This window comes from Muntiacus reevesi, chromosome 6, assembly GCF_963930625.1.
Source record: "Muntiacus reevesi chromosome 6, mMunRee1.1, whole genome shotgun sequence".
Classification (NCBI taxonomy): Eukaryota; Metazoa; Chordata; class Mammalia; order Artiodactyla; family Cervidae; genus Muntiacus; species Muntiacus reevesi.
The window spans coordinates 84,303,706-84,326,283 of record NC_089254.1 but is presented as its reverse complement, the minus strand read 5'-3'; the positions used below and the strand labels follow the sequence as shown (position 1 = coordinate 84,326,283).

Sequence of the window (22,578 nt, the reverse complement as noted above, 5' to 3'; positions counted from 1 at the left end):
CACAGGAAGCCCCTCCACCAGGATTTTCCTAAACCGCTCTCGAAGCTGGCTATCTCAGTTGTTCAGGCTACCACTTTGAGAACAATGCCCATTACGTATTTTCACTGTATTTCTCTAGATATCCTTATTTTATTTTTTCATTCCAAAATGTGTAAAGAAATAGATAGTGAGAGAATAGAGTAATGGATTAGGAAAGGTCGTCCTTTAAAAAGGATGGTCAGAGAAAGCCTTTCTAATAAGCTGATTTTTGAATACTTATGAACATATATCCAAGAATCCCAAAGAAAATCTTAAATCTTAACAAAGTGAACTCAACACTACCTTAAAAAAAAATACTATAGCATAGTATAAGGCTTATCTCAGGAATGCTTAACATTTAGAAAAATTTTAAAATAATTTATGAAATTAAGATAACTAAGGACAAATATATTTATCTCAACAGATGCAGGAGAAACATTTGATGAAATGTAATCATCATTCATTATTAAAACTGTTACCAAACTAGAAATTTGAAAATAAGCTTCCTTAATATAATAAATATTAACTAATAACAATATAGAAAATATTAATGTCAAAATATCGAAAGTATTCCCTTCAAAATCAAAACAAGACATGGATCACCTCTTTTAGTCAGCATTGTACTGGAAGTACCTAACAATGAAATAAGACAAGGGAAACAAATGGCTGTTTGAAAGGAATAAATTTGGTATTATTTGCAGATTAGTTAAGTCTACATATAAAAGTTGAGGTTACTAACAAATTTTATAGCTATTGCATGGGCTTCCCAGGTGGTGCTAGTGGTAAAGAACCCACCTGCTAATGCAGGAAGCATAAAGAATAGCTACCATATGAGATATTAAGAGTTATATAACTGTAGAAATAAAAATAGCATGATGTTAGTACAATGATAGCTAAATAGACCAATGAAACAGAACTGAAAACAGGGAAGTGTACATAAATTTATGTGGAGTTTGTTAAAAAAGAGGAATTCTCATTACAAATGGTAGGAGTGGGGTGGGCTAGTCAGTAAATGGGACTGAAACTCACAACTCATACGCGTGCGTGCTCAGTTGCTTCCGTCATGTCTGACTCTTTGTGACCCTATTGACTGTAGCCCACCAGGCTCCTCTGTCCATGGATATTCCAGGTAAGAATACTGGAGTGGGTTGCAATGCCTTCCTCCAGGGGATCTTCCTAACCCAGGGATAGAACCCACGACTCCTCCCTTGCAGGCGAATTCTTACCACTAAGCCACTGGGGAAGCCTGACAACTCATATAGATAAAAATAAAATTATGTATCTCTCTTCATATTATATATAAAATATATTTCATAATAAAGACCTCAGTATGAAAACTAAATAGTGAAAACTTTGAAAAGCATGTTGGGAAAGATGTGATTATGACACTGGAGTAGGAAAGATAAGCAAAACTCAAGAAGCAAAAGTATAAAAAGTATAAAAGACAATAATGGTTAGTATTTCTAAATGTTTTATGTTTCTGAACCAATAAGGACACCATCAACAAACTAAAAATCAAGACACAAGTGGGAAGCAGACTGTGGTACAGTAGTAGTAAGACCCGTTGTGGTTCTAGGATGGTCTCAGGAATGTCACAAAAGACAAAATCCAGGTACCAGTAAAATGTGGAAGATGCTCAACCTCATTAATAAGTACAGGACTGCAAATTATAGTAGCAATGAAATGCATTAAATCTCCACTGGATAGGCAACAATGAGTGAGAAAGACAATATTCAAACAACTTTCTGAGGGGATGGGAAGAAAGTGGGGGCTCTCATATCCTTCTCTTGGAGGAGAAAGCTGATGGTGTTAATGTCCTATGAACCCGAAACGTTAAGCTGGCCTAAAAGTTTGTTCGGGTTTTTCTGTAAGATGGCACAGAAAAATTCAAACAAGCTTTTTGACCAAACCAATATCATGCCTAAGTATAAACCCTAGAGGACATCTTGCATGTGGGCACAAGGAAACTTCTATGCTTACGTTTAAGAGTGAAAAGAATGGAGACAGCACAAATGTTAAACAAAGAATGGAGACAGCACAAATGTTAACCAATATAGGAATGAAAAAATTAATTAGAGCATACTCATAAAAAGGACAAATTAGACTTATATGTATGGATAAGGCTGAATCTCAGAATTATGAATGTAAGAGGAAAAGAGCAAAATTCAGTGTCTCAACTGTTCTATGCCGCCATTTATGTAACTCTTAAAAAGCATGCAAAACCATATGATAAATCATATATGATCTATCACAAAAGTATAAAATATATGGATGAAAAGATACACATCAACTTCAGAATATTAGTCACCTCAGGTGACAGAGAGATGGGAACAGAGTGGGAGAAATCTTCTATTTTAACTGTAGTACTTCATCAAAAAAAAAAAATCAGAAGGGGGCAATTCAGGTTGCTTGTGAACAAGAAAAATAAAGTTGCCAAAATAAAGCCAGAGATACTGTCTCCCCTCACATCTCATTAGTTTTAAGTCTGGGTTATACACGTGAGCTATTTTTATATCCTTACTCTAGACCACATTAATGTGTCACTAATTTCTACCTCTACGCATAGCAAGGAATTCAAGTTCAACAAGAAAATATTTTTTTGTACTCTACCCAAAAACTCCATTGTATTAGTAACTGACAGGTGTCTTAAAGTGTTTCCAAAAACCACAAATTCATCATCTTATCATTCTAGAGGTCAGCAATCTAAAATGATCAGGCAGGGCCTATTTCTTGCTTTTTCCAGTTTCTGGAGATCTCTAGCATTGCTTAAGTTCAGGGTCTCACTTCATTCAGACCCTCCTGCCTCCCTTTTGTATCGGCCCTCGTGATTTCAATGGACTCACATGGATAATCCATGGTCTTCTCCCCATCTCAAGATCTTTAACTGAAGCACATCTGCAAAATTCCTTTTGCCAGGTAAGGTAATATTTTCACAAGTATTAGGAATTAGCATGTGGACATCTTTTGGAGGGCCATTATTCTACCTACCACCATTGGCATTATTTCTCTTTGTGTTTTTCTCCTGTCTCTCTGGATGTTTTCTGTCTTCTACTTTTTGGCTTTGTGGGATCTGAGTTTCCTGACCAACAATGGAACCCTGCACTCACTGCATTGGAAGCAGAGCCTTAACCACTGGACCACCAAGGAAGTCCCTAGATCTTCTTTTTTTTCAAAGTGTGTTTATTTCTCCCTCTATCACTTGCTCTCTCTTAATCAAATTGTCTGATATTTGTCTGTTGAATTAGCTATACCCTGACAGCAGTGACCAGAGTGTGGGATTTTATAGTATAAAGGCTGGAAAGGCCTGGTCAGCCAGGCTGAAAGTTCTAAGTTAACTTCCCGCTACCTGTCATCTCCCTCTGCTTCATCAAACATAAGTATTTTCATTGTGCTCTGAGTGGTTCCATTGTCACCCCTGGTAGGATGCCTCCTAAGGTATTAAAACGGTGTTAGTCGCTCAGACGCATCCAACTCGTTGAGATCAGGCAAGAATACTGGAGTGGGTTGCCACGTCCTTCTCCAGGGGATTTCCCCAACCCAGGGACCAAACCTGTATTTCTTCTGTCTTCTGCACTGGCAGGCGGGTTCTTCACCACTAAGGCCACCTGGGAAGCCCAAGGTATTAAAGGTAGAATGGTTAAAGGTCATGGGGCATCCTGAGCATCCCCGTTCTGCGTCCCACTCCCCAAACTGCTCATTCTTTGTGATGGAAGCCTCTGAGCATCCTTTCTTTCCCGTCCTCAGTTCCTGGGAATACCTAAAGAGGTGAGTGCCTCACCTTACCACTCCCTCGGGGACCAGGACCTGAACAAGCGCAGGGGCCACAGCCGATTGGAAGCGAAGGCACAGGTCTCTCCCCTCTCTCCCGCAACCTGGCTCTGGGGCCGGTCTGGCTGGTTCCGACATCTGGGGAATTAGCACGTCCCGCCCATCCCTAGCCTCGAGCCGCGCAGGCTCCGCGTCTCCGCCCTTGTTCCCTCGCCGCTTCCAGCGCCTACGTGTGAAAGCCGCTACAAAGGGCTTGAATGAAACGTGTGTGGGTTTAGTGAGTCGTAAGCCACCAGGGGATCCCGTCTCCCCACAAACCAGAATCTCTCGCAGGAGGCTGAGGAGGGGGAGGAGGCGAGGAGCGGAGCGCTGGATTTCGCGGGCGCGCGCCGCGGCTGGAGCGGCGGGGAGAGGCCGGGCCACCTCCCCCCTTCCCAGCCATGCACCGCCTCGCCCGCGGCGGTTCCAGGCACCACAGTCTCCGCCCGGGCTGCGCCCGCCGTCGCCGCAACGAGCTCCCGCGGCCGCCGGCCCCGTCCACCGAGGAGCAGCGCCAGCCCTCCCCACCCCACCCCACCTCCACCGCCGATTCCGTTCTCCGCGGGGACGCGCCGCCCAGCAGCCCGCGCCGCCCCCTGGTCAACTTCGACCGAGAGGAGAAACAACTTTGGCAGTGGCCGCGGGTTTCCAAACCCTCGCCTCCAGGTCCGCAGCAGCCTCGCGGGTTGCCGGGGTTAGGTGGGGCAGAGTTTCCCGGGAGCATCTGAGCGGCGTCTGGCAGCTAGCAACCTGTTTCCAGCGAGCGGGATGGGACTGTGGCTTCTAGGCATCCGAAGGAGGGCAACTTGTTTTTCTTTCCCTTGAGCGACCTCGGCTTGCTGCTGGATAGAGCCGCCTCGAAAGGATGTAAATAGGCGGAGCAACTGTTACCAAGAAGGCAACCACCCCAAAGGCAGGGAGGAGCGCGGGGCTTCGTCCGGGCTTCTCCCAGTCGCAACATTAATCATCAAGCAGGTGTTGGTTGCAAGTTTTCAAGGTCAGCCACTCGGAGCAGCGGGTCCCTCCCTGAGCCTTGGGGATACGTAGCGTCCGGGTTGGATTTGACTGAGAAATGCTCAGGACGCCAAACAAGGAAGGATCGTAGAGGGGGAGGGTTGTGACCCCAAGACCCATCCCCCAACACCCCCGTAATCTCCCGTCCCCCGCTGCCGGGGCGGGGGTTAGTGTGTGACATGTGCCTAACTCTCAGCGGCAACTTGGGCAGCAGGTGTCGGTCCTAGGCGGGAGCCGCTGCTGCTGGGAGCGCCGTCGCCCAGCCATGCGGGCCGCGGGCGCACCTCTCGCCCGCACCTCGCGGCTGCTGCTTCTGCTGGTGCTCAAGGTCTCCGCTTCTCCTGCCCTCGGGTCCGCCCTTGCGCCCAGGAAGGAAAACTGTCTGGGAGAAAGCTGTTCACCTACACTGATCCAGCGTCGCAGCAGGGACGCTTGGGGACCAGGAGATTCTGCAGGAGACCTTCTGCCAACTCGTGCGCCCAGGGAGGAGGAGCAGGAGGCAGTGGAGCGCTCGGCGCCCCCGTGGGACCTACCGGCCGGTCCCCGCCGTGACCCAGGTGTGGGCAGAGGGGCGGAGGCGTCGGCAGCTGAGCCCTCGGGACCCCCGGCTAGGCCACCTGGAGCCTGGAGGTGGAAAGGTGCCCGGGGTCAGGAGCCCCCTGAAACTTTGGGGAGAGGGAACCCCACGGCTCTCCAGTTCTTCCTTCACACCTCGGAGGAGAAGGAGAAGGGTCCCAGAGGCGCTGGCCTTTCTGGGCGTAGCCAGGAGCAGAGTGCGAGGAAGGAACCCGGAGCCAGCGACCTTTATTATTGGCCGAGGAGAGCCGCGAAACGCCAAGGTTCTCCCCACGACCCCCAACCCAAGACGGTCCATGGACCGTCGGGGCACGAAGGGCGGACGATGGCACCCCCTGGCAGGGCGCTGGCTCAGAATGGGTCCTCCCTTGAAGGGGTTCGCGAACGCGGGGGTCCCCGGCGGGGGAACAGCACGCACCCACGCTTGCGGCTGAAGAACCCCTTCTACCCGCTGACCCAGGAGTCGTACGGAGCCTATGCCGTCCTGTGTCTGTCCGTGGTGATCTTCGGGACCGGCATCATTGGCAACCTGGCGGTGATGTGCATCGTGTGCCACAACTATTACATGCGGAGCATCTCCAACTCCCTCTTGGCCAACCTGGCCTTCTGGGACTTTCTCATCATCTTCTTCTGCCTTCCGCTGGTCATCTTTCATGAACTGACCAAGAAGTGGCTGCTGGAGGACTTCTCCTGCAAGATCGTGCCCTATATAGAGGTAATGCCGTCCAGGGGGTCTCGAGCTACTGGCTTTATTCATTTACGGGATTTATAGCATCAGGACTGCTGCTCCACACACCTACCTGGCCGCTGAACCCCTGCACTTTTCCTGAGTCTCTCCCCCATTTCTCCTGCCAATCATGTATATACATTGGCATTTATACACTGGGTGTGGGGGGCGGACCTGAGCCGGCTTTGTCCAGTCACCTTCAAACTCATCTGGTCCTAAATTGGGAAATAGCTATGATCACATTATACATAGGATTGTTTAGGTTTTAAATGTATTTTCTCTGAATATGGTGTTTTATGGTGTGTGTGTGTATATATATGTATTGGCGATTGTCAGATTCTAGGGTTAATAAGCAATCAGTCCTTGACTGTCATTATTAGAGCCTAGCAGGGATAAAGCCCTATATCATTTATCTACAGATTTCTAGTGCTCCAGTATGATTTATTCCCCAAGAATATTATTAAATTCTTTCCTTAAATATAAAAAATTGAGTAATATTTTATTTACCAGAGGAAATCTACTCTTCTTTGTCACTTCGTCTTGATACATTAGTAACCTCCCAAATTAGTTTTAGGGTCTGGCTGTCTGCCATGCTATCCCATCTGAATTCTTGTATTCTTATGTCATTTCTGTCCCTCTGTTTTCATTCTTCAATTTTGTAACCATTTTATTTACTTTGTATGAATGACCTTAAGGAAAAATAACACTTTGTACCTCATGGCACAGAATTTATTGAACATTCTCAAAATGTATAGAATATACCTGTTATTTGTTAGGGTGTAATGGAGTGACTACTTTTCTAAGACTAGAAAATTTCTTAAGAAGTAGGGGACACTTAATAGGTTCTGAACTTTGGAAATGAGAATCTTTGAGTAAAATTTTACTGTAACATCCTACAGCTAGTGTCCTTAACCGTTATTATGGTAGTTGGATTTGCTCTTTAAATGGCTTCTCTTTAAACACCAGCTCTTGGATGGAGCCCAAGTGCTTTGTCGCCAGTTGTGTTTTTAGCCAGCTGGCCCTTGATTTCCTCCATTCAGACTGCCCATTTCATTTATGGAAGCAGAAGAAGGGAAACTGTAAATATTCCAGAGATCCTGATCCTGTCTGGCACCAGGGCCAGTGACACTATGTTCAACATTGTTCCAGGGCCTAGAGCTAGGGGATAAGTAAACAGAAAACAGTACCTACTTAGAAGGACCAAGGCAAGAAGCTGTAAATAAGACCCTCTGCTATCCTGGCAGGAATCAGCTGCAGGATCATTGCATGCTTGCTAAATCAGCTGTTGCTGCTTTACCAAGATCTAGGATTTCTCTTGTTGCCAAGCTCCAAGTAGCTCTGAAACATCTAATTTATTTGGAAGACAGCTTATTTTTGAATTGCAGAGAAGGAAGTTAAATTTATGGAAGAGAATATGTGTCTACCAGTCATCATACAATGTAAGGTTTCTCTGATTGTTTAAATAGTGCAGAAGAAATTGACATATGCAAAAAAGAGACAAAAGTAAACTAGTAAGTAAATAGGAGAGTTACATCCAAGAAGAGGAAAGCAAATTGGCTTGTTTTAATTGTACTGAACAGGATAAAATTTTCATACAGTAGAGGGAAAACAATAAAGAGGACAGAAAAAAGAAACTGGGAAAGAAAAAAAAAAACAACAACAAAGTTCTTAGGAAAAAAAACAACTTTAAAATAATTTCATTCAAAATCAGAAAAGAATAATCAAATTTTGGTGAGTTTTATGAAACCTATGAGTTTCGAGTGATGGTATTATGTGTGTGTTTTAATTTTCTTTCTAATTCTGAGGATTTTAGAAAAAATATATATTTTCATTTGTGTTTAGTTTTTAAATTTAATTCTCATCTTCTTAAGAATAGCAATTATTGTTATTTTTTACTCTGTATTTTCTCCTTCTTCATAGCCCTATTTTTTTAGTTATTGGTACAGAGCTTTTTTTCCTTCTAGAGAATCAAAGGCTTGAAAAAAAGATTCACTCATTTTTATTTCTTGAAAAATTAAACTATAATATACATTTTTACTTTTAGTGTAATGAATAAAGACCTTAAGATTTAGTGTTTCTATACTCATACTTAATCTTGTTCTTCTGAAATAATTCTATAATATTTCATAATTTTCTGTGAAAATGATCACTACTGTGATCAGACAGTAGTAGTATTAGCTTCACAGTTTCTGATTATAAGTGCAAGAAATATAACTCAAATTTCAGAATAAAGCATTTCTGCCTCCAAGAGACATTGCTATTTTCACAGAAGAGAGATCTAATGCCTATTCCATGTTGGGTTTCTGGGGAAAAAACGGGGAAGTTGAAATGTGATGCAAATGTCACAAAGACTTCAGGAGACTACACAGGAGCTCTAGGGCTGGGATGGTTCTACAGGGATATCCTGAATGGAGGCAAGAGGACTCAGCCCTTACGTAGCCCCGTGATGGACCTGTCACTGGATTCAAGTTGCTCCCAGGAAGGGGGCATAACCTTGAACTGGGTGGATTTCTTTGGTCAAGGGCAATCCTATAGAGGAATGCAGCTAAGAGCCTTCAACCACAATAGTCCCAGCAGGTAGGGAAGTCAGCATCTCATTCCTTAAAGGACTTTTGGGTGGGGAAGCAATCTGTGTGGGGAACAACAGCATCCACTCCACTGACGTTTGAATTATCATGTTGAATTAGAACCAGGTAACCTTCTAAGTGAATCCCCTCATTTTAAAGATGAAACATGACACTCAGAGAAGAGAAATGACCCTCCTAAGTATGTACACTAGTCAATGGCAGCCAGACCCTTGGTCTCAACACTTGATGTTGATATTTGGTTATTAGCAAACATCTATGAGGCAAAAGTGTCCAGTGACTCTTTTCTTTTTCTGCTGTTTGTTATCTTTTAAAAAGATTTTTGAATCCAACAGGCAGGAAAAAAACAGTAAACCTAGTTGGCATTGTCTGTTTTATGATAAAATTTATAGCTTTTTATATTTTTAAATTTCATCTTCCTTCCCATAAACTGACAGTAAATTCCCTAGTTGGTAGCTCATTAAATTTTAAAAAGTTGCAGTAATTTGGGATAACTACACTTTTTTTTTTTACAATTGCACTTTTTAACGTGCCAAAGATGATTATCTTAATAATCAAATACAGATATATGTACTTTATGTTCTTAGCAACTACAAAGTGTCTTAGATTGGGGAGCACATTACAGATGTTTTTAAAACCCTTTTCCATAATTTATCCTCATTCTGAATCTTTTTCTTCTTGACTGCAAGACTGAAAATTATTTGACATTTCATCTCCTTTTATTATCTAGATTTGATTCTTTCTTTACTTTTTACTTTTTTATATTTATCTTATTAGTTGGCTATTCTTCCCTTTTTTTCCCCATCACACACTCTCTATTGATTTATAATGTCTGAGCTACCATTTTTATAGTAGTTGTTTTTGCCTTTTTCAATGTGTTTATTTTAAAATTTCAACCACAATTCACTTTGATTGATCTTTACAGATTTTCTCTATCTTCTCTTTTGCCTTCGTTTCCTTCTCTACTATAGTTCTTTCTTCTTCAGCGTGAGTATTAGCATCATCTTAAAGAGGTGTAAGAATTTAGGGGAGAGTTCTGTTTGTATAGAAAAATAGGTGTTTCTTCAACAGAAAGGATCGGTCTTTGCAATTTGCATTCAAGTCTTCTTTTTTATTTCAAAGAGTTGACATAAAGTTTAAGGAGAACACGGAGCTTCCAGAGTCTATCTCTAGAAAGGGAGTTCTATTATATTTAATGTTACTGTGAATGGAATCATAGTGGGAACATTTGTAGTTGATAATTTTTCTCTTTCTGTTCCAGGATTATGAAGTCTCTGTGGTCTAATGATAAGTCCCATAAAGATGCAATGGTAGGAAAGGGGGACAGGAGAGAAGGAAGTCTGGGTTGATGGTGGCCACCCTAACACACACATCATTTTAAACTGGTTTATCAGAGAGTCACCAGAGGAAAAAAACAAAACAAAACTATACTCCAAGCAATAATTTGTGGAGAGAGAGTGTATATGTGGCTTGCATATGGAGGTCTGGGTATGGATTGCAATAGGAGGATGGCAGAAGAGCTCCCTACTGTACCATTCTCTAGGGATCTAACAAATGCTTCAGTTCAGTTCAGTTACTCACTCATGTCCAATTCTTTGCGACCCCATGGACTGCTGCACTCCAGGCTTCCCTGTCCATCACCAACTCAATGGAGTTTGAGCAATGAAGCTTGCTCAAACTCATGTCCATGGAGCTGGTGATGCCATCCAACCATCTCATCCTCTGTCATCCCCAGTATTCTGGCCTTGAGAGAACATCATGGACAGTATGAAAAGGCAAAAAAGATATAACAAATGCTTAAAGCCAAATAACTCAGGCATTGAATGGGGCAACTGGAACAGCTCTTTGCTCATTACTTGATGAAAGCCTACCAGAGTGAAGTGTTACATCTGATCCAGATCCACTGCTAAATGTATATTTCTCTTGAGATGTCAGTTGGAGGTCTTGAATATGTTCTTGTTTTTTAGTTGCTAAGTTGTGTGTGACTCTTTTGCCAGGCTTCTCTGTCCATGGGATTACTAGAGTGGGTTGCCATCTCCTTCTCCAGGGGATCTTCCCAACCCAGGGATGGAACCCTCCTCTCCTGCATTGGCAGACAGATTCTTTACCACTGAGCCACCACGGAAGCCATGGGAGAATCCTGGTTGTTGTTCAGTTGCTAAGTCCTTTCTGACTCTTTGTGACCCCATGGACTGTAGCCTGCCAGGCTGTTCTGTCCTTGGAATTCTCCGGACAAGAATACAGTGAGTTTGCTATGCCCTTGTCCAGAGGATCTTCCTGACCCAGGAATCGAACTCCCATCTCTTATGTCTGCTGCATTGGCAGGCCTGTTCTTTACCGCTAGTGCCACCTGGGGAGCCCTTATATTGCCATACAGGTATGCTATTCTACACAGATTTCTCTAGAACTCTATCACAATGGACAGTAACTTTGCTTGAGGAGTGGATTAGATATTAGTTTGTTTAGTCGCTAGGTCATTTCTGACTCTTTGTGATCCCATGGACTATAGCCCACCAGGCTCCTCTGTCCTTGGGATTTCCCAGGTAAGAGTACTGGAGCCGGTTGCCAATGGGCTTCTGTGGTGACTCTGAGGTAAAGAATCTGTCTGCAGCAGACACAGGTTAGATTTCTGGGCAGGGAAAATCCCCTGGAGAAGAACTAGGTATACTGATGGACTTTTAAGTGGAAGAACACAGTTTTGAGAGCTATTTGAAAGTTACTAATAATATTCTCAGGGAAAATAAACACACTGAGTTAGAATGGTACTTAACACATATTGTATGACTTCCTATTAATCCTTTATAATAATTTTCACATTCCCATGCAAGAGAAATAATTGGCTGATAACTCCGAAGAGTTAACCAGAAAAGAAAAAAAAAGAAAAAATAGAGTGTGTGCCTATGTATAACTCTATTCATGAACAGTGTACAATGAAGTTTATTGAACTTGGGTTCCACCGGAGAAATGTTGTTGTTCAGTTGCTAAGTCATGTCTGACTCTTTGTGACCCCATGGACTGCAGCACTCCAGGCTTTCCTGTCCTTCACTATCTCCCAGAGTTTGCTCAAACTTATGTCCATTGAGTCTGTGATGCCATCCAAACATCTCATTCTCAGTTGTCCCCTTCTCCTGCCTACCATCTTTCCCAGCATCAGGGTCTTTTCCAATAAGTCAGTTCTTCACATCAGGTAGCCAAAGTATTGGAGCTTCAGCTTCAGCTTCAGCATCAGTCCTTCCAATGACTATTCAAGGTTGATTTCTTTAGGACTGACTGGTTGGATCTCCTTGCAGTCCAAGGGACTCTCAAGAGTCTTTAGCACTACAGTTCAAAAGCATCAATTCTTCAGGTCTCAACCTTCCACATGTCCAATACCTCACAGGTATGTACATGTCTACATACCTGACATGCCATAGCTTTAACTATATGTACCTTTGTTAGCAAAGTGATGTCTCTGCTTTTTAATACACATGAGGAATGAAAGTTTTAGAATAATAAAATGTGAAATTCAAGTACTTTCCTTAACTATTGATTATACGAATGCTATCCTTTTGTAAAGCTTGCCAATGAAGTAGAAACAAGAATATGGGTTTTTCTTTACTTGTCTCCTAGAGATATCAGTTGGCTTTCAGCTTTTAAGAATTATACACAAAACACCAGCACCCAATAAGGACTAAAGAGCAGCTTGAATAATTCATTATTTTCTACAGTCCTCTTCCATAGATGTCATTATTCACTCATTTATTTACTATCCATTCATTCATTAAACATTTATTGGGCTTTTCTTCTAAGAGCTAGGCACTAAGTTAGGAGAGAATAGGAGGGAAAGAGAGGAAAAAGCTTCCAGAGTTCAGTAACATAGATGTGTTTATACTGTGTGTTTATAGATGTGTGTTACTGCTATTATAGACAAGTGAAACCACGTGCTATATAGTGTGATAATACTGTAAGAGGGGCTTAAACAAGCTGTCATGGAGGTTCAGGAATGGCCCTGGAATCAGTCATCTCACAACCGTTCTTCCTCTCTCCAAAGATGAAAAAATTCAAGTGAAAACTATGTTCCCTTTCATTCTTTTTCAATCATATTCTTGCTATTAGTGTTCACAAATATGTACAGCCTAGAGCTATGGTGAAAAGCTACAACTATTAATTCTTGCTTTCTTGTTTTTTCAACTTGTCCTAGGATATGAGGTGTATGAGACATTTCAGCAGATGTGACTGTCCTAGACATTTCATTTAGAATACAGAATTATTCCAAATATTGTTAGATGTTAAATTATTATTTAGAATACAATGCCTGAGATAACCATTTCCGAGTTGGAATTAGTCATCCTTATTAGTCATAAAGACATTAAGTAAATCGAGTTTTAAAATTGTACTTAAATGAATGGTTTATTTAGCAGTGCAATAGCAGAATGTTAAATGATGTCCTTTTCTTCTGAAAAATCTCATAAACATACCAATTGTTTAATTTGACCTTAGAGGACCTGGGAAGAAAAGCTGATAAGAGAGATACTTCACACCTTATTATAGAGCCAGGGAAAATGGAAGCATGGAGAATTGGAGTCATCCCTCAAGCCCACAATCAACTTTAGGACTTACCCTCAGTTTTTGAGGGCTTTCAAAGTATCTGGTTAAATCAATAAAATATCCCTCAACAGTGAAAAAGAAGTTATGCAAAAGCAAAATAGATCTGAGCTTCTGAGTCTACCCAAGGCTGAGAATGTAAGGTTCTACCTTGTCGTCCACCCTTGTACTACATGGGCCATGAGAGAAGGGTCCCACCTTTAATAGCTCTTCCTGTGAATTGTAGGGTTTCCCCGGTGGCTCAGTGGTAATGAACCCACCTCCAATGCAGGAGACTTGGGTTAGATCCCTGGGTTGGGAAGATCCCTTGAAGAAGGAAATAGCAACCCACTCCAGTATTCTTGCCTGAGAAATCCCATGGACAAAGGAGCCTGGCCCTACAGTCCTAGGTTTAATGGTATCCCATTGGAAGCACAGGGCTCTGAGTCTGAGATATGGACCATGTGGGGAGAAGAATTCACGCTATGCATTGAGGTTTGTCTCTGACACTGCACTTCTGCACCCATCCTTCAGGGATCCTCTGTCATTTTTCTTACCACGAATTGTTCTGCCAGAGTCCCATAATTAACTTAACCTTGTTGCCAAGACTAACTCTTAGGTATCCTTATGAGAATGGTATTCTTTGTGCCAGAAGAGATGATCTCTTCTAAAATTTCAAGGTGGAGTAGAGAATGGAATTGCTACGACCTCAAATATGGGCTCTTTCTATTTGCGAAGTCAGTACAGACACTTTCCATAAAACTTCCATAAAAACCGGATATAATCACAGTTCCAGACTTATTCTTGAGATAGAATACTTTCAGCTTGTGAATTTATGATGGTTTTCAATGTGATCTATCAGCACACTTGAATGGTTCACAGCATGAATGAGGCCAAGGTCACTGATTTGATCCTAGCCTAGAGGTCTATGACTGTACTCGGGGCTGCCATTTTTCACTCCTTTCTCATCACTTCCTGCCTTCAGGGAACTTTCCTCCTACCTCTATTCTCCTTGGTTCAGATTTCTCTCATATAGGAAATGCATCTGTTAACTAATTCACAGTCTCTGTGACATTCAGAGATACACGCCTTTTGTAAGAAGGATGAATAAAGAGAGGATACTACTTCCTTAACCTATTACCCAGAATGGGATTTTGGTTAAGAATAGAGAAGTTTATCTTCAAATATGGTCTCTCAATGTCATTCAAATCATAATTACTTAACAACAAATGGATGAGGCCAGTTCTGATTTTGTCTTTAGTTTAGGTTCACCACCATGTGCAAGAGACTACTTGCTGTCCAAGGAGTCCTGTGGACAGCAAGGAGATCCAACCAGTCCATCCTAAAGGAGATCAGCCCTGAATATTCATTGGAAGGACTGATGCTGAAGCTGAAGCTCCAATACTTTGGCCACCTGATGCGAAGAGCTGACTCATTGGAAAAGACCCTGATCCTGGGAAAGATTGAGGGCAGGAGGAGAAGAGAGCAACAGAGGATGAGATGGTTGGATGGCATCACGGACTCAATGGACATGAGTTTGAGAAAACTCTGAGAGATAGTGAAGGACAGGGAAGCCTGGCATGCTGCAGTCCATGGGGTCACAAAGAGTGAGACACCACTTAGCAACTTTACAAAAACAATATGACCATATGCAATGGTGCAGTGTCATTATTCACAAGAAAAAAACAGGTGAAAATTTGTTACTGGTCTTTGGAAACTCATCGGAACCCCTAGGTGAAAAACAGAAATTCCAGTTCATTTTAAGATTGATTAGAAACAACGTCATAATATTAAGAGCTGAAATCTAGACTTTGGGCTTGTGGGAAATACTACCTTTTGAAATGAATTTCTATTTATTGAGAACAAATTTGTAATGATTAAATTCCTTAAAATCTGTTGATTCCATTAGATGGCTTGCATTTTAGGACAAATGATGTTAATCTTGCTTCAGTTGTTGTTATTGTTGTTTCTAACCAATAAGCATTGGCATATTTATATTTAAATTATAACATTTTAGATAAGTTGTAGCAAAATTATTTTTTTTAACTGCGAAGGAATGTACTTCTACAAAAGTCAGAAGTCTCAATTGTTAGGAATGTCAAGGTGAGAATGATAAAAGTAAAAGGATAAATACAAATATTACGGTGATACATTGACTTTTAAATAGTCTTTTTTTTTTTAAACTTAGCAAGAACATGTTACCAAGTTTAAAAATGAGGGAGTAGAGTTGAGAAGGCAGCAATAGCTGATACCTTGAAACTTGTCTTTCCCTGACCCTGGAAATCATGTAAAGATGAAATAGGCTGGGTACAGTTGAAATAAATAGATATGTGTGATATGCAGTTGTATCAGATTAAATCTCAGTGATTTTGATAAAAGTAAGAAGCCCTCTTTTTGCCTGTGGAAGAATTGTTTTTGTGCCCGTGAAGAGCTTCATTTCATTTCCGAAGCCTGTGCGTCCTTGCCCGGGTTGAGACACATCTCTCCTCCTCATTCTGTATTTTGGTTTGGAAACACTAAAACAAGTGTGTTACTGCCACAGGATCGTGATTAGCATGTGCTCCAAGATGAAGACCTTTTGATAAAAGCCATCACATTGACAGTGATGAATAAAGTGGCTTTGATAAACAGTGATGATAAACAGTGGCTTTGAAAAACATGGTTCCTACACTGTTGCTCAAAAAAGTGTCTCTGGTGGGGAAGTTGCCCTGAAGAGTTTCGAGGAGATGTGTCATGGGAAATGCAAGAGGAAGCCAGGGACACAAGCTCAAGCCATTTAGAGTTTCACAGGAAACTCTACCCTGTGCTGCTCCTGCTTTTTTCCTGGCTGATTGTTAGGTCTCTAACCATGGACTTATAATGGGTTATCATTCATGGCTCAAATGAATGGGTTTTCTTAACAATGATGCCCTTGTTTTGAGGGTTACTTGTGTACAAAGGACAGCCCATAAATAGATGCACTTGTCTTTCTGAGGTAAAATATAAGTTAGGCGAGAGTACAGTTGTCATGCTTTTGGTTAGAAATCTTCCTGTTTTATAAAAATCAGTGTATTCCAGTTGCTTCACTGTAGTTAAGCACGTGGGTTCAATGTCATATGAAAGAATTTTTGCTTGGAAGTACATCAGTCTTTTCTTTCCCCATCAGTGTTATCACTGATGTCTATCAGAGAGTTTAGGAAAATATGCTATTTGTTTGGTATGAGTTAAACTTTCATAGCTTGACCTCATTCATAAAGGTTTCTTATTTGCCTGTCTGCAGGAAGCTTCTGAGAAATGGAGCTATAGCTACCACAGAATTTTTGTAGATGACTGTTTTTTGTAACATATCCATGTGCTCTTTCTTCACATCATTTTGAATGAACAGGGATTTGAAATAGTACTAGCTGAAGACAGTACTTTCCTCCAGCCGGATGTTTGTACCCAGTTAGAACCTTAAATGGTAGGGAGAACTCTTGTGCATTGGAACTGCTGCTTCCTCGCATGAGGGCATCCACTGGCCCTGTGCCTCTACGGGCCCTTGAAGAAACACTGCAGGTGACCGCAGGTGACCACAGCTGCCCACAGCCTCACTGTTCGAGATGTTGACTGGGCAGCAACATTTACTGTTGTTCTTCCAGGACACAAAGAAGAGCACAACACTGCTGGTGGAAGAAAAGATTTCAGAGTTGTTCATTTTGATTCTCTAGTGCCTGTATTTTGATGGCAGTCCCCTCAAAATGCTATATTATTTTCCCAAATAGTTAAAGATTTCTGCTTCCAACTTTCCTTTGATCTTGATTCTCAGAATTAACCATCTTGTCCATTCAAATTGTTTACATTTCTGCTTTTGTTGATGTTAATTATTCCTCCGGTTGCAGTTTAATTAATAAGAGATTGCATCTCACGCATTCCATCTCTCAGAATATTGCTTCAAAAAACTAACCATCTAAGCTAACGCTTAAAGCTTTACTCCCAAGAGCATATTTCTAGTGATATGGAATTTTAGCAATCAGATATGGTCATTAAATGCAGAAAGATCCAGCCTTCATGATACAGTTTTATAATTGTATATAATTGCACCATTCATCTTGGTAGAATTTCTAATGAGCTGTATGTAAACAAGTATATTTAAAAATTGTGATAGAAATCTTCTCATGGCCAAATGTTACCTCAACATTTAGCAATTCTAATTACATGGATAGATTCCATATATGAGTAAACAGAAATTAGCCCACTACTCCTTGTCCAGCTGATTTTTATCCATGCATTTCTATGGCATGCAGTTAATTCTCTACAAAGGTTTACAGCCTCCTGTAAATAACCTGGGGAAGTACTGAGTGGGGACCTTGTGCCTTTCTTGCTGTTTCATGTCATGTTTCAAGTGCATAAGTGAATTTATAGAAAAATATCTGGAGTAATAACACTGCAGGCAGTGGCAGCAGGAGAGAGTAGCTATCTAGGACTGGCATTTGGGATGCAGTTGCTCTTGGCAACTGCGTGGTAAGTTCTGTCTGTATTTGGGGAGCTGTTTGTCTCAGTGGTTCTTTTAACTCTCTCTAGCTCTTGTGACCTTCCTGGATGGTTTACTTCATTTTAGTTTACCTCTGCAATCCTAATTGCAGAGAATTTTATCAGAGAGAAGAACAATTTGAAAGTAGAAAGCTAGATGCAGGAGTTTCCTGAAATTTGTGTATGACAACTGAGAAGTTTCCCGTAATCCATGGTTTGTCAAGAGCACTATAGGTCAAATGTGTTTGAAGTCCTCAGTACTGCAGCTCTCAGGAGTATGGTTGAAGAACTGAGCATCTTCAAATAAAATAAAATGTAAAAGGATTCCTGAGTAAAAAAATCGAGGCACATGTAAATCCTGCTAAAAATTTGTCCTAATTTTTTCTTTTTTAATCTTATGAGATGAGTTATACAGAATCTAGAAACACCCCCCCCCCTTTTTTTTTTTTGCTTTTTGAAGCAGTGAACATCTTTTCATTTAGAATGAAGATGCAGCAAAGTTTATGGTATCTGAGGAGCTGATAATCTAACACATCTGTTTTAGTACCTGTCCACCTACATTCATTTGCTCTTTGCTGTTACCTCACATTAAATGCTTTGTAACAGATTTGAGATAGGCATGCAAATGCTAGCTCCTGTAGTAATTGGTTCAGATTTTAAATCTCTAGATTTAAAATGATGGAGATCAATCGGGGAGAAGATACTATCACTTATGCGTTGTGTGTTCTCTGTAAGTAATGATAGAAAATTACCAAGCAAACAGATTTTGTGAGCCTCTAAGAGACTGCTTCTTCTCAGAGTCTAGTATTTTCATATTGCCAAGCTGTCCTTTTAAAAGAAATGTTATTCATAATTTTAAAAGGCTGCAGAGCATAAACTTTTGTAGCTTTATATTTTTGGACTGACTGTGGAAACAGGGTGACAAGGAAATATGCACGTGATTTGCCTCAGTGAAGATGGTGCAGAAAGTCTTGCTGAGGACTCTTGTACATTTGATAGCCTGAGAATTGTTTTTTTGTTTGTGCTTTACAATCTTATAGAGAGATGACTCAAAACACTTGCAAAGCTAATATATACATACAAACTTCCAAAAATCTGTACAAGAAAATACAGCAATTTCCAAATAATACTGTTTGATGCAGACCTTTAGAAAAATGACACATTCTTCTTTGATTTCCAAAAGGTAATATTAAAAAAATCATTGACATAAAACACAATCTGATCTTAGGACAGTTGCACAGTGTGGACTTCAATTGTAGAATTATTTTGAGTCTCTAGCATAAATGAAAAATATATTTCTATTAAGGTGAACAACTCATTAAGTTGAAAATTAATTTTAAAAAGGTAAATGTAGAGATGGCTCAGGCATATTAGATTAATATTTTCTATGCTGATGTTTATGGAAAACTTCATGAAGATTTTGTAGTAAAAAAACTGTGGTTATAAGTTTAACCATGATCTCTTGATTTGCTCTGATGTAGACTCTGTTATTCCTATTTTTCTTCATTTCTGCTTTTCATACAGCTAACCCCTCATTTTATCTCACTTCAGACTGTCTCCAGCAATAGTTATGAGAGTAATCAGGACACGCATGCAGTATCCTTATTTTCCATATGAAAACTAGTAGACACTAGCTAATATGTAGTGTATAAGAAGCAAGACTGTTTGCCATTGGGATTCATAGAATCCACAAGGCAAGTTTCTATTTTTCTAGGGAGAGTGACAGCCTAAACGTAGTAAGTAAACAGTTAATGTTTTGAGTGCTGAAATTGTTAGGACAAATGGTTTTCCTTTTGTCAACATGGTCCTTTAGAGTCCTAAAAATGTAGACATTAATGTATATTCATTATACATATACACACATATATATAAGTGCGTGTGTGCATGCATGCTAAATCACTTCAGTTGTGTTTGACTCTTTGCCACCCTGTGGATCGCAGCCCTCCAGGCTCCTCTGTCCTTAGGGTTCTCCAGGCAAGAATACAATACTGGAGTGGGTTGCCTTGCCCACCTCCAGGAGATCTTCCCAACCCGGGGGTGGAACCTCATCTCCTGCATTGACAGGTGGGTTCTTTACTACTAGTGCCACCTGAGAAGCCCATATGAAGTAGGTATTTGGGGTATACCCCAAAGCAGCCCATTCACTTCAAGGATTTTCTGTTAGTCTCCTGTTTTATCTGAACCTTCAGGAACATTTTACCTCCTATCCATTGTCCTTGTTTAAATATATAAATAATGACTGCATTTATTAAACATTAAATGACTTTAACTTCACCCCAAACAGTGGAGTAAATTTGGTGCTCTCAGTTGATTACTCTGCTTATCTTGTGACTCTGAGAACTACCTTACCTCTCTTGGTAGACTATGACCTAGCTGATCTTTATGCATCCTTCCAGCTTTAATATTTTTTGGCTCCATGACCCAGAACCACTATATTTCTTCTCTCTTTTTCCTTCTATTTTTATTTGTTGTCCTTACTATGATTCATCAGAAGTCACCAACAACAGTTTCTCATGCCTGATTCCAGGAAATTATTCTTTTCTTTTGGGGGGTACTTTTCGTCCATCTGTATTTATTGCTTAATGTTTTGATCTTTCAGAGATGACCCAGGATAAATATATTCTATGTTCCTCGTGCAGGTTGCTTCTCTGGGAGTCACTACCTTCACTTTATGCGCTCTGTGTATAGACCGCTTCCGGGCGGCCACCAACGTCCAGATGTACTATGAAATGATAGAAAACTGTTCTTCCACAACCGCCAAACTTGCTGTGATATGGGTGGGCGCTCTCCTGCTAGCCCTGCCGGAAGTGGTGCTCCGCCAGCTGAGCAAGGAGGACCTGGGCTTGAGCGGGCGAGCGCCTGCCGAGCGCTGCGTCATCAAGATCTCCCCCGACCTTCCCGACACCATCTATGTCTTAGCCCTCACCTACGACAGCGCTCGACTCTGGTGGTATTTCGGCTGTTACTTCTGTTTGCCCACGCTTTTCACCATCACCTGCTCTCTAGTGACTGCAAGGAAAATCCGCAAAGCCGAGAAAGCCTGTACCCGGGGGAATAAGCGACAGATCCAGCTAGAAAGCCAGATGAACTGTACAGTCGTGGCTTTGACCATTTTATATGGATTTTGCATTATTCCTGAAAACATTTGCAACATCGTGACTGCTTACATGGCCACAGGGGTTTCCCAGCAGACAATGGACCTTCTTAACATCATCAGCCAGTTCCTTCTGTTCTTCAAGTCCTGTGTCACCCCTGTCCTCCTCTTCTGTCTCTGCAAACCCTTCAGTCGGGCCTTTATGGACTGCTGCTGCTGCTGCTGTGACGAGTGCATTCAGAAGTCGTCCACGGTGACCAGTGATGACAATGACAACGAATACACCACAGAACTGGAGCTCTCACCTTTCAGCACCATACGTCGAGAAATGTCCACGTTTGCTTCTGTTGGAACTCATTGCTGAAGGAGTGAGCACAGCCTTGGGTTGGCTTCGCTTTCTTTTTTTTGTTTGTTTGATTTTCATACCCTGTGAAAGTTTTTACTCCTATTTTTCCTTACTGGGAAAAAATGCAAAAGAAAAAAAAAGAGAGAAATATTAACTACTGGTAGAACTGATTTTGCAAATTAATATTTGTGCTTTGAAAAAGAAGTTTATATTTAGTTACTTAAGAAGTATGGGAGGCCCATAGTTTTGGATCATTTTATCTGGTATGGTGCTAATATTTTATTTGAAAAAAAAAGTGACTGCACCTTAATTAATTGCTAACTTACTTTCGTTCTTTTAAAAAATATAATCACTGTATATTGGTTATAGCCATGTGATTTTGTAGGCTATTTTCTGTTTGAGTTGTGATTGAAAGTATATTGTATGTGGTTTTGTGAGATGAGTTGTAGTTAAGAAGCATTCACCAAGTAGCACCAAATAAATGACACTTTATTCTTTAACTTCATTGCCAATCTACTTTTAACCAAGATTCAATAAATATTTTAATTGCCTTAAATACATAATTACTGGTTTTATGCACAATTTCAAATCGACCTTATTGTTTTATAAATTCTATTTTCCTTTAAGGCTTCTCTGATAGCTCAGCTGGTAAAGAATCCGCCTGCAATGCAGGAGACCCCGGCTTGATACCTGGGTCAGAAAGATCCCCTGGAGAAGGGATAGGCTACCCACTCCAGTATTCTTGGGCTTCCCTTGTGACTCAGCTGGTAAAGAATTCGCCTGCAATGCGGGAGACCTGGCTTCAGTCCCTGGGTTGGGAAGATCCCCTGGAGAAGGGAAAAGCTAGCCACTCCAGTATTCTGACCTAGAGAATTCCATGGACTGCATAGACCTAGAGAATTGCAAAGTGTTGGGCATGACTGAGTGACTTTCACTCAGTTGACTGTTTTCCTTTAAGGTGGGAAACCACTAAGTTTTCCTAACAGTACTATTTATATGTATGATCCATAAAATTATATTGTATGTTTAAAAAAAAATGTATTTTTAATATTCAGATAGAGATGCAAATTACTTCCAAATATTTTAAAAGTATTTATAAATAGACAGCAGAGTAGGAAGAAACTATCTTTTTAAAAAAAAAAAAAATTCACCTCTTAACCAGCATATAGAGCTACAGGTTTTCCCATGAGGAAATTATGAGTGGAACCAAAGATGAAAAAACAATGCATTTGTCATCTATTTCATCTAAACACTGAGCTCTGAAGCACCATGAATTCTATGAAGTACTTTGAATTCTTATTTTTCTTCTTTTAAAAAATGAACCTGGTTTAATCTGTGTGACTTAATTTCTTTAATAAAT

General features: G+C 41.0%; 1 protein-coding gene and 1 long non-coding RNA gene across 3 annotated transcripts in view; both read left to right on the top strand.

The window, feature by feature from the left end:
• Positions 1 to 22,578, top strand: part of LOC136171112 (uncharacterized) — a 1,397,893-nt gene that overhangs the window by 155,602 nt on the left and 1,219,713 nt on the right. The gene's annotated exons all lie outside the window — the stretch shown is intronic.
• On the top strand, positions 5,085 to 21,773 carry GPR37 (G protein-coupled receptor 37). Its single transcript, XM_065939611.1, has 2 exons — positions 5,085 to 6,130; positions 20,418 to 21,773. Exons 1-2 carry the CDS (start codon positions 5,105 to 5,107, stop codon positions 21,234 to 21,236), a joined length of 1,845 nt encoding a protein of 614 aa, XP_065795683.1. The 5' UTR covers positions 5,085 to 5,104; the 3' UTR covers positions 21,237 to 21,773.

Excerpts from the sequence above, each read along its gene's own strand:
- GPR37 (XM_065939611.1), top strand. The coding sequence starts at position 5,105 with ATGCGGGCCGCGGGCGCACCTCTCGCCCGCACCTCGCGGCTGCTGCTT. Across the intron at positions 6,131-20,417 it reads AGATCGTGCCCTATATAGAG|GTTGCTTCTCTGGGAGTCAC; the intron begins GTAATGCCGTCC and ends TTCCTCGTGCAG.